At 57.3% G+C, this 16,822-nt stretch overlaps 2 protein-coding genes across 2 annotated transcripts; one reads left to right on the plus strand and one right to left on the minus strand.

Moving 5' to 3' along the window:
* Positions 1-10,456: 10,456 nt before the first annotated feature.
* On the minus strand, positions 10,457-13,431 carry CGCS363_v001074 (uncharacterized protein; the record flags this gene model as incomplete). Its single annotated transcript, XM_036632923.1, has 3 exons — positions 10,457-11,017; positions 11,189-13,093; positions 13,180-13,431. 3 exons carry the CDS (start codon positions 13,429-13,431, stop codon positions 10,457-10,459), a joined length of 2,718 nt encoding a protein of 905 aa, XP_036502588.1.
* A 2,699-nt stretch (positions 13,432-16,130) lies between these two features.
* Positions 16,131-16,658, plus strand: PKR1 (V-type ATPase assembly factor PKR1; the record flags this gene model as incomplete). The annotated part of the gene is made up of 1 exon (XM_036632924.1): positions 16,131-16,658. The coding sequence occupies one exon, from the start codon at positions 16,131-16,133 to the stop codon at positions 16,656-16,658; it is 528 nt and encodes a 175-aa protein (XP_036502589.1).
* Positions 16,659-16,822: the final 164 nt, after the last annotated feature.

Genomic DNA, 16,822 nt, shown 5'->3' on the forward strand with positions numbered 1-16,822 from the left:
TTGTAGTTCCTGTAGTTTAATTGCTGCAGGTGCCTGCCCCGGCCCCACTTGGCCCTCAGGCAGAGAGATTTGAGCCTGCACCGTCGGGACCAGGTGGCAGGCAGTGCTGCTGAAATCTTCCGTCCAGCTACCCAGCTGCGCGGGTGCCTCCCTGTCCCCTGCCGTCAATGTTTCAAGCCCCGACGGCAACAGAGTTTCTTCTCTCCACTCGAGCATTGCCGCGTCTGTCATCGCACCGCTTGCACTGCCGTCACCGCTGCAAGGCTTCAGCAACATCAGCAGCTTCCGCTTTGCTGGCGCCGTCGTCCTGAACCTAAGCTGCGAAGCATCGTCGCCCACATGCTCCAGACTGGCCGGGCAACACCTCTCCCATGCCCGGACCGCGCTTGATCCTCCTGCACCTCGTCAACCCTGTCGCTTCAGCTCGCCAGCCTTGCTCGTCTGTCTCGTCAAGAAACGCAGACGCAGCAATCGCAGACGCTGCCACTCCAGCTCCCTCAGCTGCTGCTGCGTCACCTGCCACTGCTTGGCTTTCTCGGTCCCGAGAAGCTGTCTGCTTGGGGGCCAGATTCTCGGTCCCGCCCTTGGTGTCGTTCTTGCCGTCATCTTCCAACGCCCCTCTCTCGGTGTCTTCCCGATCCCCTAGACATCACATGGCGCTGCCGACTGCACCTTGACGCCCCTAGGGCTGGGGGGCCCAGACATCACGCCCAAAGGCTTGCCGCATCTTTGCCGCGCTAAAGCTTGAAGCTCAGCAAGACTCGCCGTCTCACGTTTGAACAACGGATAGGGCTCGTCCGGCGTCCCTGGCGTCACTAAACCAGTCTCCCGCGCGGGCGTTCAACATTCATTCAATGAGCCACGCTTCTCCGCACCCATTCTCCCGCTCAGCAGCAGCAGCAGTCGACAAAAGTCCCCAGCACCACGACGCCATACCCACCTACTCTCGTCTCCAACTTTGTGTGTGTACCTGCGGGGCATCGAATGCTGCTTTTCTTTGCCAACGTCTGGTCGAATGACGACACCGCAACTGGATAGCAACAACACCCTCTCCAAGTCCGGCTTCTATTTGCGCGACCACCGGGGCCTCCCCCGCGTCCGTCAGCAGACAACACCCGCATAGCGGCACATACGTCAAATCTCTCACTACGGCACGTTGCGTCTCCCCAGGCTCTGGCAGTCCAGGAACAATAACAATATTGGAAGCACTCGGCCCTACCACCACCACAACTGCCACCATCATCACCACCACTCAACGGCGATCCCACTACTGGATATTGGAGAAGCACCATCTTGTGCCCTGCTATCGCCACACCCTTGAGCATGCTGTGCTGTCACCATCAGTGGCGTATCAACTGTCGTGAGCCCACGCTGGCCTGCGTCGTTTCAAGTTTATCCAAAGACGTTCTCGTCGCTCCAGTCCCGCCCCAATGCTGCAGATGGCTTTTCTGCGGTGTTCGAATCGCATCTGACCAGCGGCACCAGCACAAGCCGTGGCCTGGCGTCCCGAAGGCGTTGCACGTTCTAAATTAGACGGAGACACTAGAGCACGTCGGAGTTAACAGTGTGTATTTCACTGCTGCCTTGAGCCTGGAAATGCGACCGTCGCTTTCAGGTTGGCCCAGAATAGGGCCCCAAAGACGACCTTCGGACGACGGGCGCAGACCCAAATGAGGCCCGGGCTCAGGGACAAGGACAGCACCGAGAGCTCTTCCCTCGAGTCCAGTCGAGCGGACGACGTCCGACTTGACATTTTGGACGGGGAGGGGGGAGCCAAAAGTCCAAACGCTGGTCACCGACGGTGCAGCTCATCACCCAAACCGGCCAGGAAAGACCCTGTCACCGCGGCACCAGCGATCCACAAGGCTTAGACCTTGGGGTTGGGACGGCATGCACTAAAGTGTCGATGTTCATATCCGTCCGATTTCTCTGATGGGCAACCACTATGTCCGAAGTACCTTTGGCCACACACACCCAACCCTCTCCGAACAGACCGGTCCATGCCATCGCACCGCTTTGCTGGGAAGGGGTTGCTTGAGGGTGTGGACAATGAGCGTCTATTCAAGCCAATTGCCTCCTGCCCGCCAGTCTCCTTCATGCAGCGACGGCGTTCTAGCCGCGCACTGAATTGCCCCAAGCATGCTGGGTGGTCTGTAGACCGAAACGTGCGGCCGCTGCTAACCAACCAGACGAAGCCAAGGGAGCAGAGGCGGGTGGTGATATTGACGAGGGCAGAAGCTAGAACACCCTCTGTGCCTTCGATCGCTGATGACCAAGGAGCCTGTCATGATTGCTTGCCTCGCTGGCAGCGACAGGATCGGCGAAACACACGCTCACGAGAGAAGCACGATATCCGACTTGGGACTTCGTATCACCAGGTGTCACTGACTCAAAACTTGACGTGCGAGGTCTTGCTGGGATAGCCAGGTCTACTGAGAATCTATTGGAGCTCGAGAGACGCCGGGAACGAGTGCCCCTTTCCAGTAACGGCGACAGATCGCGGATGGCTTTCTTCCAGCTAAACCCTGCAGGGCCGCGCCGTTGCAACCCATCTTACACAGCTTGCTCTAGGCATCTGGATAATCTTTGGGGGACCTTCCAGAATAAGTCGAGGCATCACCAGCCGACAACGACGACTTGACCAAACGGCACTTTGGCTGCGGTGTGTTCACGCACAAGTGCAGGGTCCTCACGAATGCGTTCCTTGCCAAGAACAAACCCTCTTCTGCGTCCACCAGGAAAGGACTAATCCGACCTTTTGAGTTCTCACTTTTGCGCAGGACAGCTACAAATTGCGCTCTCGTAAGGCTAACCTCCGCTGCTAGGCTGTCCTTGATTATGTGAGATGGGTCCAGAATGGAACGCACACAAACGGGAGGATCTAGGGAAAACGGCGTCCATCGTGTGGCTAGATATACGAATTGCCTTACTGGGAAAGCGTGCCCACTTTGGTCGTGCTCCCAGGTTTTTGCACATCCGGTTCGACAAGAGACGATCGATATGTGTAAGCCGCAAATCTACGGATCCGGCCGTCCACGGAGTCAGGCGGCTCAAAGCTCGTCTGGCTCCGCTGAGCACGGCACAAGCAGGTATCAACGCTGTTGTGATGGCTTCGGAAGGCGTTGTTGAAGGCCCATCCCATCCCGGAGACCCTGTCGGCCATCCCAAAAGGGCATGTGGATTCGTGGAAGACAATCCGGAATTCCACACCAGCCCCTGCAATGGAAACGACAAAGGCCAATCAGCATCATCCTTGCAGCCGCGTCTCTATACACGAAATAGCATGCCCAAATTGAGGAGCGACTACCGGGAAGGCTTCGTTCGGTATTGACTGGCATCGTCAGAAAATTGTACTGCGCCGTTGACGAGCCGATGCGGGACGCGGAGAGGGCACAGCGGCACGGGTGGCCAGGCATACGCCGCACAGCACCCCTGCCCATGGAGAACTGCAACGATGGCTGCCACGTTGATGATTGCCCATCAAAATGGAGACTTGCTGAACCAGGACCACCTTGGCTCAGGCCGCGGGCCAGGACGTGTAAGCTCCGAGAGTTCGGGACTCGCCCAACGACACGGTCGGACAACATGACGGGTCCCAACTCCGACGACCAGCCGCACACCGTCGACGTAAATTGATCAATGAGGTCAAGCTTGATGACGAATACGCTAGCCCGCCCCTAGTTGCACAGACGCCAGCGTTTTTGCCATCAAGATTGCACCGCGTGCGAGAGCACCCACTGGGCAATTAAACGCCGTTGGGAGGTTTCTCCTACGGGCGTTGCTATGCGCCCTTTGCCATAGGCCCATCAAGTCTGACAATCCGTGTCTGACTTGCACAGCACACGTTCTCGAGGACAACTGCCTGTGGGGCAATGTCTCTTTGCAGACTCCCTCCGCATTACCCTCACACGAGACACGGCACACGGCAGACGACACTGAACACTCCGCCAACTCAGATGCCGCAGTCACAGAGACACTCTGCCGCACGAGCTTCGAGGTGCGAAAAGCTGGAGACGCTCTTGGCTCTGTAATTGTTAGCGTCACCGACTTCTCTTCACATGCCGCAGGCGCATGGCCTCACGTCGCAGATGGAGACGGTATGTTGAGTCTCCACAAGCCGCAAGGTCCTTTTGCACGGAAATTGCCCAAAGACGAAAATCGGCCGCTTCTCTGCCTCGCAACCACGGCCAATCACCCACACCCGCAGAATGCCTTATGATTACCACCTTGTAATGCGACTTCGGCCCCCAAAGTGGACAGTCAACTCGCAAACTGTATCGGATGCTCTGCGCCGATCCGGACCATGTCCGCTACCCCAGATTCCAATCAATCTCGCCGTTCCGTACCAAAAAGTCGCCGAGCGGGCCATTCAAGTCTCCGATTCGTCAACCACTCAGTAGACTTTGGCTTCTGAGAGAGCACTTCCTCAAGCCATCACAAACGCGGCTCCCGGTCGTCGGCCTCAGAGCTCGACATTGAGATTGTGGTGAGCGTCCCAGAGCTTCGTCGCATCAGCACACGGATGTGCTGGGCCCGGCTTGCGGGCGCTCCTCTGATCTGTCAGCAGATTAGAAATGCGACCTCTGCGCGCGAGACGGGGCGGGCTGTTCCAGGCAACTGGTACTCTCTAGGCCCAATGGCGACAGAAGTCCCGTCAACAATGCCGGGCGGTCATTCGCCGAAGAGTATGTGCATATTGCCTCCTGCCAACGAGCCATGAACCACGGCCTCGTAGGGCGACGAGCGGTTTAGGGCTGGGCCTGAATGATGCAGTCGTGTCACACCACACACGGCTGGCTGCATTGGCTGCCAGAGTGCACATGACTGCCTTCTTTGGTCCCCTTTCCGCTTGTACAGGAGCGCCCGCGAGGTTCCGGGGCTCTTGCTGCCGATTTGCGGATACAGGTATGCAAATGGGCGGCGTGGCCTGCAGCGACACGGCGACGTCATTTCGAAATGAGCCTGTCGCAATTCAGAAGCTCTCACGCGACGCCTCCTCGAGGAGGGACTTCTATTTTCCTTCTTGACGGTTTCGTCGACGCCGCTTTTGCTCAAGTTGAGACACACGCAGCGGATTCCGCACCCCCAGACGTCATATCTCGTCTGGAAAGGCACTTTCCTTCGGTTGCCCAGATGCATTTCTCGCGCCGTGGCTGAACCAGACAAATCATTGTTCATGGCCTTCTTCTTCTCAGCACGACTTTTACGCGTACACCTGCGGAAGCACATATCTCGCAGTCTCACATACTACCCATCAGACAGCAGCACACTTAGAATCCTTCCGCTGCCACCCCCAATATTCCTCCCAGCCCTACGAGGGACTGACCACCCTCCCTCTGTCGTGGTGTTGTGGGCGTCCAAAATCTGACATGCAGCATCGGATTCCAAAACGGTATGCTGCTGCCCACCCAGTTCTCAAACGAACCAGTTGCATTCATGTTGCCGCGAGGGGAAAGGCTTCAGCTCGCTGCAGTGCACCCGAAATGAAGAAGCCTTGTGTGCAGAGCCGTCATCTGCACCTTGGACGTGGCTAAGAACTGTTACATTTAGTTGCCCTTCACGTTCGAAATACCGCGACCGTGCCGCCCCCCCGACAGAGCAACAAACCTCACCATGCGTCGCAGCCTGGCCTCGGTCGCGCATGGCTAAGGCGGGCAGCAATACTGCTCATTGTCACACACAGACTGGCTAAAATGGACCCTCCGTGCGACCTCTCGCCGTTGTTTGGCGGGCGTGATATCAAATTTCCAAGACCGAGCCTGCCAATTGATGGTCTTGTCCACCCCGCAGAGATCGAACAGCCCACAATAGACTGGATCGTTCTGTCCGGCTGAGAAATGCAACGGTGCGACCCCTCCCGCCGCCTTTGATGAGGTTCGTTGTGCGCATGGATGATTTGGCTCATCGGGAGGATTCAACGTCTCGCCGCCGACGCTCTGCGGGGAACGTGACCAAGAGATGCCAGGGACACACACGCCCCCCTCCTGAAATAAACGGCGATCAAGCAAATCGGTGGAGGAGACCGACCGCTTCAAAAAGGCGCAATTAGCTCATGGCGATGCAGAAGCCCCTTACGATATACCACACATGCGGGCGTACCAACAGACGTTTCTTGGGCGCATCTGATCCTCCCATCTTCACCTGCAGCCTCTCTCGCTGTCCAAGACAGGAACAAGAGCCTCGGCTGTGAGGTCCTCGCACAAACTTTCCTTGTCAGCCACATCAGAAGGGCCCGGAGCCAATTGTCAGCGAACGCTGATGAATCAATTTAAATGGGGAACTCGGTCTCCCTACCGACTTGCCCATGCAGTAAGACGAGAAAGAACATTCCATGAGCCGTGGCAAGGTGAGACAGTCTCGAAAAAAAGGTCCCATGGGCAGATTCATTTTGCTTCGACGATTCGGATGACACACTTGCTGCTGGCTCAGTTTTCACTCTCGCGGTCGGACTGGGATGATTTGACCCCGCGGCTGCTGGCTGCTGGCCGACTCGGCCCAGGCCCACCGATGAAAGTCGGAGCAGTTGGGTTGAAGGTTTTCGGACCACTTGAGAGATACGGCCGTCCGGGGAATTGGTAAGACGCACGGTTCGTAGGGCTAGACGATTCATGCGTCGTGGCTGATGACGGCCTGTTTACTGGCATGTCTCAACTAAGAAGGGGCGACGTCTGAGAGACTAGGGACGAAAATCCGATCTCGAAGCTCTGCGCCCCCAGTGGTTTGATACACCTCGTCGTCGTATTTCGGCCATGCAAAATGAAGCAGATGCTGGGACGAAAGACGACTCATGGAACGAGACGGACCACGACAACAGACGGACGGGTGTATGTGGGATGGGCACGTATGGCTTGTCTCACGACACAAGTCAGCCTCGTGTGCGTGTGTCTGTCTACCGTCTTCCGTCTCTCGCTCTCCTTCTCACCTCAGCCCAGTCCGACCTACTAGCCAACTCTCCCTCTGCTGTCCTTGACGTGGCTTGAGCGGGGATGCGGGTGATCCTCTCCAAAACTGTGGCTGAGGCTCCGGCGGCAACGAGGCGTGGCCGCACAGGGAGGCCGATCCCATGGGGCCACACGGACCAACCACCACACGTCGTCCGGACACTGGGGCATGACAGATTCTAGGCTACAGAATTACTTTTGTTTCTATTTTGAAAAAAGGCACATCATCTCGATTGCAACTGTGCATGGTTCGGCCCTCTTTGGTTTCCTGTCGAGATCATGACCAGCGGCCGGCCAGAAAGGTGTCATCCGAACGGCCGTTTGTGGACTCTAGGGGGCCGGTATGGAGACTGAAAGATATTATTTACGAAGGATTTCAATGGAGAACGGGGCCCGGGCAGGGTATCGTAGAACAGAAAGGCGACTGCTGTCGGTGAGAAGGATGCCAGCACTACGCTGTCAGTCTCCATCTCCGACAACTCCTGTCAAACGGATGTGGTCCGGACCACCGCCCCTCTTGGTCCGGACTCTCGCGGCGTGTGCAAGCCGGATATCTCGTGTCAATGTAGGGCAGCTAACTCCCCGCCTGTCTAAACTGTGTGAAGGGATCACGGGGTAGGGGTGGTGGTGTTCAACGGCCGCAGAGAACATGTCATGAACCATGACGGCATCCCGCTCAATTTCGAAGAGATTGACTACCCTAGGATACCGCTGTGTTGTCTCCCATGAAGCGGCGGCGGCGGCAACCCTTGGGGAAAGATTCTTCAACAGTTTGACGCCCTTGGAGACCATGTTCTAGCCCTCTTCGCGATTTCAAATACCGCATCCCATGGGATTTGGCACAGTCCGCCTGTTGCAAGGAACCTGGCTGGAAGACGGCCTTGCGTGTTCTTCTCGTCCCCGTCGGCCCCGACTTGGCCTGCCTCATTATCACGTATCGAAAGGTCCGCTTTAGCCGCTTCGCTGCCCATCACGAAGCATCACCATACGTGGCTCTCTACATCCGGACCTGCTGCTACCTGCCCGGTCCTGGGTTGACCCCTCTCATCAGCGACATCATTTCCCTACTTGGCAATGGACAACCCTCACCCCTCCCTGGCTGGCTGCAGCGACGATATTCTCAACAAAGTCCTACCATTGAAGGGAAACGACCTCAGTATAGCTTCCAGACCCCGGTGGCCAAATCTAACCCCCGTCATAGCTCCCTGAGAGAGGGGAGCGGGTGATGGAGGGGTATCGTCTTCCATCACTCCCCCCATTCACGCCCCCAATACCGTTGTCTTGAGTCTTCCTGTCCTTGTTCTTCCCTACCCATGTCTGGCTGTCCTATCCCATCACGGCCCAGGCCTACCCTTCCCACTGCAAGAGGCAAGGATCGAGATCCTCCCGTCCAACTCCTTTCCCTCGTTCTGGGTTTGAATTTTCCCTTGCCTGCGTGCTTCTACCCTGTCCCCCCCCCCTTCTCCTGCTCCTACGGCGGCAGGAAGAAGGGCCGTCAAGCTCAGGCCATTCACGGCCTCTTCCTGGGGTTTCCGTACCTGTACCTGTGACGGGGTGGCTGTACCCTCTACCTTGGCCGCCCCTTCGCCTTGTTCTTCCTCTAGGCTTCCTCCCTTGTCCCCGGTCCTGCCCTGTCGCTTGCTCGACCTGTCGGGCCCGAAGGAGACATCGATGCTGTATGCGGAAATGAGAGGCAAGCGCGGAGATGCGCGCTGCAGGCCTTTTTTCTGTGTCTAATCAACTCCATTGCTGCGGTCTGCGGCTGCGGCAGCTACTGCTGATGGTGATGATGGTGCTGCTGCGGACTGAATCATTCGCTACGCGATGCTCATTTGCTTTGCTTCTTGGTATGTAATCATGTCTGCCTGCTAGTCTCCCCCTTCCCACCCTTTGCATAGTATCACCCGGGCTCCTCCGCGGGATATCTCGCGTCGAGGTAGGCCCGAGTGGGAGAAGCAGCAGCAGCCACCGCCATCGCCAAGGGTGTACTGAGCATGCAGCAGGAACCTGCAGTATACATGGTGTACGTTTTCTGGGCATATGTTGGTTCCTACAACCGACGGCCGGCAAGGTAAGATAGATAGCTTCTGTCACGAGAGGAAGGTAAAAAAGAATTGAAGAAGCGTATTCTTAGAGGGAAAAGGGGGAGGAGGGGTGCGAGAGCATGCTGCTGAAGGCAGGCAAGTTCCGGCCAAACCACCTTTTGCAGTCTGTACACACACCTCTCTCTCTGTCTCTCTCTCTCTCTCCCCGTTCCGTCAGGCCACTTGGGATGATGTACTTCAACTTGAATCCTCCATGATGTTTTGCCGCCGCCGGTGGCTACCGTCCGCTTCCCCGGCATGAGGAAGGGGAGTGGCAGCCATGTTGGTAAAACAAGAAACAACGGATCGCAACGAGCAGAAAAATGTAATGCCATCACGTCCCAACCAACATACGCGCTCAGTCAAGCAAAAACCAGTGTTGGAAGAAGAAGCCACAAACTCGCATGACACTCCACACTTCTTCCCCATCCATCCTGCACATGCCGTTGCCTTTGCCGCCGCCACCAACACCACCCGAATGGGACACACCCGCGCTCATACACATTGCCAGAAAGCAAAGAGCTTCTTTTGGGTTGTTCCTTCCCATCTTCCCCATCTCCTATCCTCCCCTTTGGAGCAGTCGAGACGAAACGGAACTAGAGCATGCAAATGCAGGTCTATCTATCGCATTAGGAAAAGGAGGCAATTCTTGTTTTTTTCTTCTCTTTAGGGTTATCGGCAAGGCAAGACAAGATCTGGGAAAAACCAAAAGGAGGAAGGGGAAAAAGCAAAAGAGGGTGTCATGCAGCAGCATCAGCAGCGGCGGCCAGCATCAGAAGGCAGCACCAACAGCAGCAGACAATAGACTTTTTGAGCAAGATAGCGGATCTTGCTCGATGTGGGATCGTGAAACCTAACGGTTCAGCTTTGATCGAAAACGGCATGCGCTTGTGTACTCCAGATATACCTTATCGCCAGGTCTGGAATATCATGGTTCAGGGGTGAATGAACTCAATGACCGCTGCTTGTATGTCGATAGACACTCGGGGTGCCATAGCTCCTCATCCGCGCCGGACGGCCAGAGTTGGGGGAACGGGGACAAGCTGGAGGGGTAGCTGTCACAAGCTTCACTACGGGGACGGCGACGACGACTACTGCTATCTCATGTAGACCGAGTGAGAAAAAGGCTCGTGAAAGGTCTCTTTTCGATGTATTCTTCAACAACCAGGGGGGATATCAATTAACGGAAAACGAAAAAAATGGAAAAAGCTGGCCCTAATAGAGAAGGAGTAGCAATCCAAATAGCAACAGACATGCTTTGCGTCTGGTGTTCCCGTCTGGTTTTTTTTTTTCTTTTCGCATATGCCGCTGTCGCTGTATGCAGGCTCGACGCCGGCTTCTGGACCCCTAATGCTCCTTTCTCCGCGCACGCGCGCGTGCGTGCTCTCACTCATCCGCCCGACCACCATCTTCTTTTCTTGTCTTCTGTCCTCACAATCTCCCGTGGCGAGCCTTGAAAATCGCCACCTTGTCGTCGTAAAATAGAATTTCGCGGAGTCGGAGGCGAGGCCGCGAGGGGCCGAAAACCGCGTCGCGCAGAGATTCGTCGTCCGAGTCCTGGGCCGCAGACACCTCCGACTGTGTGTCGTCCGCGTCCACTGCGCTTGCTGGGGTATCATCGTCGTCGTCGTCTTCCTCTTCCGAGGTTTCTTCATCCATCTGACTGGCCGTCTCCTCGTCCGTGCCGGCATTGTCGTCTTCGTCATCCTCGTCATCGACACCGGAGTCGTGTGCCATGACGCCGTGGTGGTCGGCCGTGACACTGGCAATCGAGCCGCCACTCTCCTCCGCCGGCTTGCTCTCCAAGATCTCAAAGCACTTTGTTGAAATGCCGACATAACACAGCTGAATCTCGGGGCGTAAGGTTATGATGTCCACCATCTGCAAAGCCAATTCTCTTGGCTCAAAATTGCCGACTATGTGCTCAGCGACGTGCTGAAGATTCAGCGATCGCAAATGCGGAACGTTGGGCAAACGTTGAAGGAATGTGTGCTGTGACAAGACCATGGGTTAGCTTTGGTCTATTTTTGCAGGTATGAGGTGGCAGAGGTTATCGTGCCACAGTAATCGAGGACGTCATGAGTATTTCAGCTCACAAGCCAGAAACCAGCAGCAGCGAATTTCACATGCCACAGATAACACACACAAAAAAAAGTCACTTACCCAGTCTTTGTAGTGCAACGATATGGCGAGCTCCCTGAGGTTTGACATCCGTCCACTCGTCATGTACAGCAACATGTCCGTCGACAACACCCAGTTGCGCCAACGAGAGTTGTCCGCTGGTACGTTGCCGTTCTTCCGATCCGAGCTGTCCAGTAGAACCTTTTGCAGACTTGACCGATGTTTCTTAATGACCCCCTTGAAAACCTGCTCAATGGTCGCAGGCTGAGGCCCTACCCGTCGACGATCCTGCAAAAACAGCACCTCCAAACTGTTGGGCGCCAGGGTGTCCCTCAGGAAGCTGACCAGGGCACTTGAGACGGTGTCGGTATGGATGCTCTTGAGGCAGAGGTGATACTCCATGGGCTGCTTGCTCGCGTTCGCCGCATGTGATCCGAGCCTCGATGCAGGCGCTGGTGCGAACTGCCGCCGCAGGCCCTTCCAGAGGTGCTCGCTCTGCACGCAATCCAGGATGGTGATGTTGGTCAAGACCGTCCAGTCAAACGCTTGAATGCACACCTGGATCGAGAGATTGACGCGCTCGAGTTCAAGGGTGCGCAGCTTGAGTTTGCCTTCCAGCCTCTTTCGCGGAGTCCGCGGGGATGCGTATGAATGCTCGTTATCGACGAGAGTGTTTTGCTGCTCGTCGGACGGACGATCCCCCACGAAAGCACCGTGGCCTTGCTCGGGGTAGGTGACCGCTTCCTCTGTAGTCTGGTCCACGAGCTGATCCTCCGAACCAACCTCAGTGGCCTCGTCTGCGGGTGCGACGTCCTGGCCGGCGTCCACGTCGGCATGCTCGTTCGTGTCCAGGGCCGGCAAGGTCTCGGTATCGTCGGCGTCCACACTCGCGTCGTTTGACGGCTGCGTCGCCGGGGCAGATAACAATGGCGCCTTTCCCCTCGACCTCGAGCTTGCCTTGCGGCGGATGTCATAGACCCGACCAACGAGCACGCCGAGGACGCCGCCCAGTCGCTTGTCTCCAATGGAGCTCTCACCAGGCCATCTGGCTTCCCGGTCGATCTGGTGCAGGTCAGGGCCGTCCCACGGCTGGGCAAAGTCCTTGTTCACGGCCTTTTGCGAGATACCGACGCGCAGTTCCTGCAGACGGTCTTTGGATCTTTCAATCACCATGGCCATTTCATCAAGGTAGGCAAGCTCGTCAATGTCCAACACGGTCAGGCTCTTGAGCGGAGGCAAGACGCAAAAGGTGGGAAACTCGACCCGTGTCTCGGCGTACGGCAGCGCAGGCCGGGCACGGGGCAGGCCGGGCCCGGTGATCAGGTAGCCGATGGCGGTGGCGTTGTTGTTGGCAGACGTCGCCGGATGCGGAGGAGCCGGGCTCGAAGACGTTGACGATGTCGTCCCCTCGTAGTTGTCGTGCCACCTCACCCAGACCTTTTCCAGCTTCGATTCGCCGTCTGGGCTGTGCTCCGGGATAGACGCTAGTGCCATGAAGATGTCGGACAGGACTCCGGTGGGCATGTCCCAGACAAACGCCTCCAGGTTGACCATCTTCTCGACGGCCAGCGCCACCAAGGTACCCAGCATCTTGCCGCTCTCCTTGGAGATCATGTACTCCGCGACCCAGTCGGTAGGGCCGTTGCCCAGCGAGAACTTCCTAGTGTACTTAGCGTAGTCGTTCTTCGGTCTCCGCTTGAACGGGACAGGGCTCGCCATGTTGTACGTGGGCTCGAGCATCTTGCGCGTTCGATGGGCGAACGAGCTGCCGAGGCAGATTGTTGACAGGCCGTACGTGAGGGCATCGACGCTCTTGCTGTCGGACGTGTTCATCTGGGTGGCGTCGGGCCAGACAATGTCAAATCTCGAGTAGATGTGGGGGATCGCGAGGTTGTGGAGGTTCGAGTTCGTCAGGGCGAGAGACGTGAGGTCGTTCGTGTGGGTGATCTACAAGCGCAAGAGTCAGTGGGAGGGCGAGGCAACAGCGGTCCATCGGGACTTGCCTCCTTAATGATCAGCCGCAAGACGTCCACCGGCAGCTCGAGCAGGGTGAGCTTCTTGCCCGACGACTTGGTGGACGTGACGGCGTCCCACTCCTTGTCCTTGCCCTTCATGAGCTTGCGCATGATGGCGGAGGGATCCTCTCCGGCGTCGGTGTCGTCATCGTCAACCACAGTCGCATGGTTCCCGTACGTGCCGTCGTGTATGGGCACGACGTGCTGGTTCGGATGCGACTGGGCGAATTGATGGGTGGTAGGGTCGGTTGTTTGCAGGGCTGGAGCCATGGTGAGGAGGGCTCAGCGCATTCTTGTCGAGGTTCAGCTAGGTCGGTGGTCGGAAGAGATGGCCTCTCAGGTGCGACGGTTGATGAAAGCGCAGGACGGGTGGAAATATGCTGCGACGACGAGGACTGCAAGACCGTGATCGTGGGTGTCGGGAGGGAAGGGCGCGTCTGTGGTTTTGAAGCTGGCGCCGGGTCAAAGAGCGCGCGGTAGAGACAATTCGGGGAAGGACTGCCGTCAAAGAAGGCAGGAGGGATATCCTTTGTCGACGGTTCAGTTTGTATCGAGCGACAGCAATGGTGAATCCGAGCCAATCATGTCCCGACCATGGACAGGTTCAGGGATCGTGGTGATGTTGCGGCTCTTCGGTGAGGAGGAGGCGGCGGTGGTGGTGCGTTGGCTAGTCGGACGTTGTCGATGGTTCGCCGGCCAGTTCCTGTCCAGCCTTGCTCCGCGCTAAGGTGACGACGGTCTGATTGCTTTCTTTCCCCCAGATATTACTGTGTGTACGTACCGCCCGAAGCCGACCACTCCCAAAATAATGACCAAAAAGAAACAGTTGAGGTGTGCAAAGGAGGGGGGGAAACGCCTCCAAAATTCAGGTGAGGAACTTTGAATGGTGAGGCAAAGCGAGCGGCAGTCCAGCGGCCAGGCAGGTTCGTCCGTCAGGTCAGGACCCGGAAGGCGCTGCGCTGCGGTAGGAAAGGTATTGCGACTGCGGTGCACTGTGACGGCGGTAGGGGACCCATTCGCCGCAGAGACCCACCGGTACCCCAGAAATGATTCAGCCAGTAGTGTTTGACGCCAATAGGGACACCTGACAAAGTACCGCCTTTGGTCCCGTCGGCGCCGGGGACAGTGGAGGAGCTCCAGCTTCGTTTGAGGTCCAGTGGCAACCGGCCAAGTGGGCTGCCCAAATGGCAGTTCTCTGCCTCACACAGACAGGCCTGCCACGCGTGCCACGATCCAGGTAGATTAAGCGCACCTACAAAACGTCCAAAAATCCCGAACCAGGTGGAGGGACACGGGATTCACAGCCTCTGGGTCAACAATCTGATTTGACGTCTCGGCCGGTGAGACAGCCCGCGAGCTGCTCCGTCATCAGTGGTCTGCCTGCATCCTCTGTACCATCAACAACCCTCTCCATGGATGCTTGTCCGGATCATGGGAGCAAGGTTCAAAACACAGCACGGCGCCTTGTTCAATCTGGGCCATTTCAGCTCCGAATAAACCCAACTCACCTACCCCAGCCCAGCCCTGCTCGGGTGGTTCAGCTCAGCTCAATCTCGCGCTGGCTGCAGTTCTCTACGATCCGCCCTGACGTCCCCGTGTCCGAGAGTCCTCCTTGATGTGCCGTTGCGTACAATGGGAATTAAGCTTTTTACATGATCTGCGCGCCATCGATCTTCAGTTGACACCCGGGGGCCGTCACCTGTCTGAGCTCCAAGAGCTGCCTCCCTCCGTGTTTCCGCGGTCCATCTTGCAGAAGCCACGTCCAGGGAGGAGAGAGTCAGGGCGCAGGTGCCTGCAATTGAAACCGCTGATCCGGGAGGGCTATCGCCGACAAGGTGCTTCGGGGCGTCGTGTTGGTGCATTCAATGGACCTGCAAGGTGCGACGGACAATGGCTGGAAGCAAGACTGACGACGGACTTTCGAGCAACAGAGGGAGACGGGGGCAATTAACAACAGAATACCACGACAAACCAAAACCCGACATTGTGTCAACGGTTGCCGGCTTACACGGCCAAATCTGGTCAGCAGGGCTGCCGCCTCGGATCGGCTCAACTAAGGCATTGTGTACGAGAGGTCACGACCCCACGAAAAGGGCCGCGACGGTGACGTTTTACGGCCATGGAGGGGTCATTCCGACGCGGGATGCCCTGCGACGCAGACTGACTGGCTTGGCTCCTTTACCGCACGTATTACCGTGATGAGCCGCGCCGTCTGAAGTGCTTGCGGTGTGGTTGTGAATGACGGCTGCTGGTATGCTAGGCATCCATATGACACCAAGGCAGTCGCTGGTGTTGACGCATCTATCCCGGTTCCGAACTGTCCTTCTGAAGCTCAGCATCGCGAGGCCACGGTCACCTCTTTGCAAATGCCACTTGTAAACTTCACTCAAGGCAACGGTGTCTTTCCAGCGTTGACTACAGATGCCCTGCGCGATGCTCCATTCGCTGGGCCGGAAACACACGTGTCTCCCATGGATCGTTGATGTTGCTGTCCTCCCATCGAAAGCGCGGATACTTTAAGTCGCTGTTCCCCGCCATGGCCCGCGTTATCTAAAAAGTACCCTCCCGTCCTCAAGACCACACCGGACCCCTCTCCTGCACAACACACCAGCTACCTTCCACCACCATTACGCTACCAGCCGCCTCCCCCAGCTGTTGCGCGCATACTCGTCCGGAAAAACAGCACTATTTATTATGCGCTCTTACCGCCTCGACTCTCCAGTCTGACTACCGCCGTAAACAACATCACTTTATCACGTCGCGACGAAAGAAGCTCGCACCAGCGTTACATCAGCCATCCGACGCCCCGCAGTTGAGCCCGGTGCATCATCGTCATCACAGCCCAACGGAGTCGACTCCTCCAGCCCCCAAACCTACTGCATCCATTCCCAACCCGAGCGGTCTACCCGACGAAACCGCGCCGACTCTTCCTCAGAAATCCCAGCCCGTCGACGACCACAACCGCAACCATGGCCGACTTCGTAGTCAAGCTCTGGGAGTCAATCTTCACCCCCGGCCCGACGCCCACGCTCCTGGTCGCTACCAACGCCACCTTCGCCGCCCTCCAGGTCCTCCTCCTCTTGCTCTTCGTGGGCACGTATAGCATACACTTTGTCATCCTCTCCTTCATCTCCGGCGGCCTGTGGTACAGCATAAACTGGTTCGCCCGCGAGATCGCCCTCAACAATGAGCAGCAGGATCTCAAGAAGGCGCTTGGGGCCGACACCACGGCTCCCGCCGCCACGGACGATAGCGACACCGAGGTTGAGGGCGCGGCTTCCGGTCGTAAGAGGAAGGTCGCCAGGTCTCGTGTCGCCGGCAGCAGCAGCCAGGTCGAGACGGAGGAGCAGAGGCAGGAAGCAGAGCTGAACCGCAGGGTCGCTGCCGCTACGGAGTCGAACGCCGAGAGTACCAATGCTGACGGCACGCAGTCGAGCGTGAGCACCGAGGACGAGTGGGAGAAGGTGTCAGAGGCCGAGAACGAGAAGGATAAATGAGGGGCGAGGCGGAGGACCACATTTACGACGCGCTTAAATCCCGTCTAGCGATGCGATGCGATTCTATTATGACGACAGGGAGTTACGCATCGGCGCGATGAGACACTCGAGATACCCATGGGCAGCGTCGATATGATGGGCTTGGAGCGGCACCACGCAGCGAA

This window comes from Colletotrichum siamense (assembly GCF_013390195.1).
Source record: "Colletotrichum siamense strain Cg363 chromosome Unknown KSG_Cg363_contig01, whole genome shotgun sequence".
NCBI classification, from domain to species: Eukaryota; Fungi; Ascomycota; class Sordariomycetes; order Glomerellales; family Glomerellaceae; genus Colletotrichum; species Colletotrichum siamense.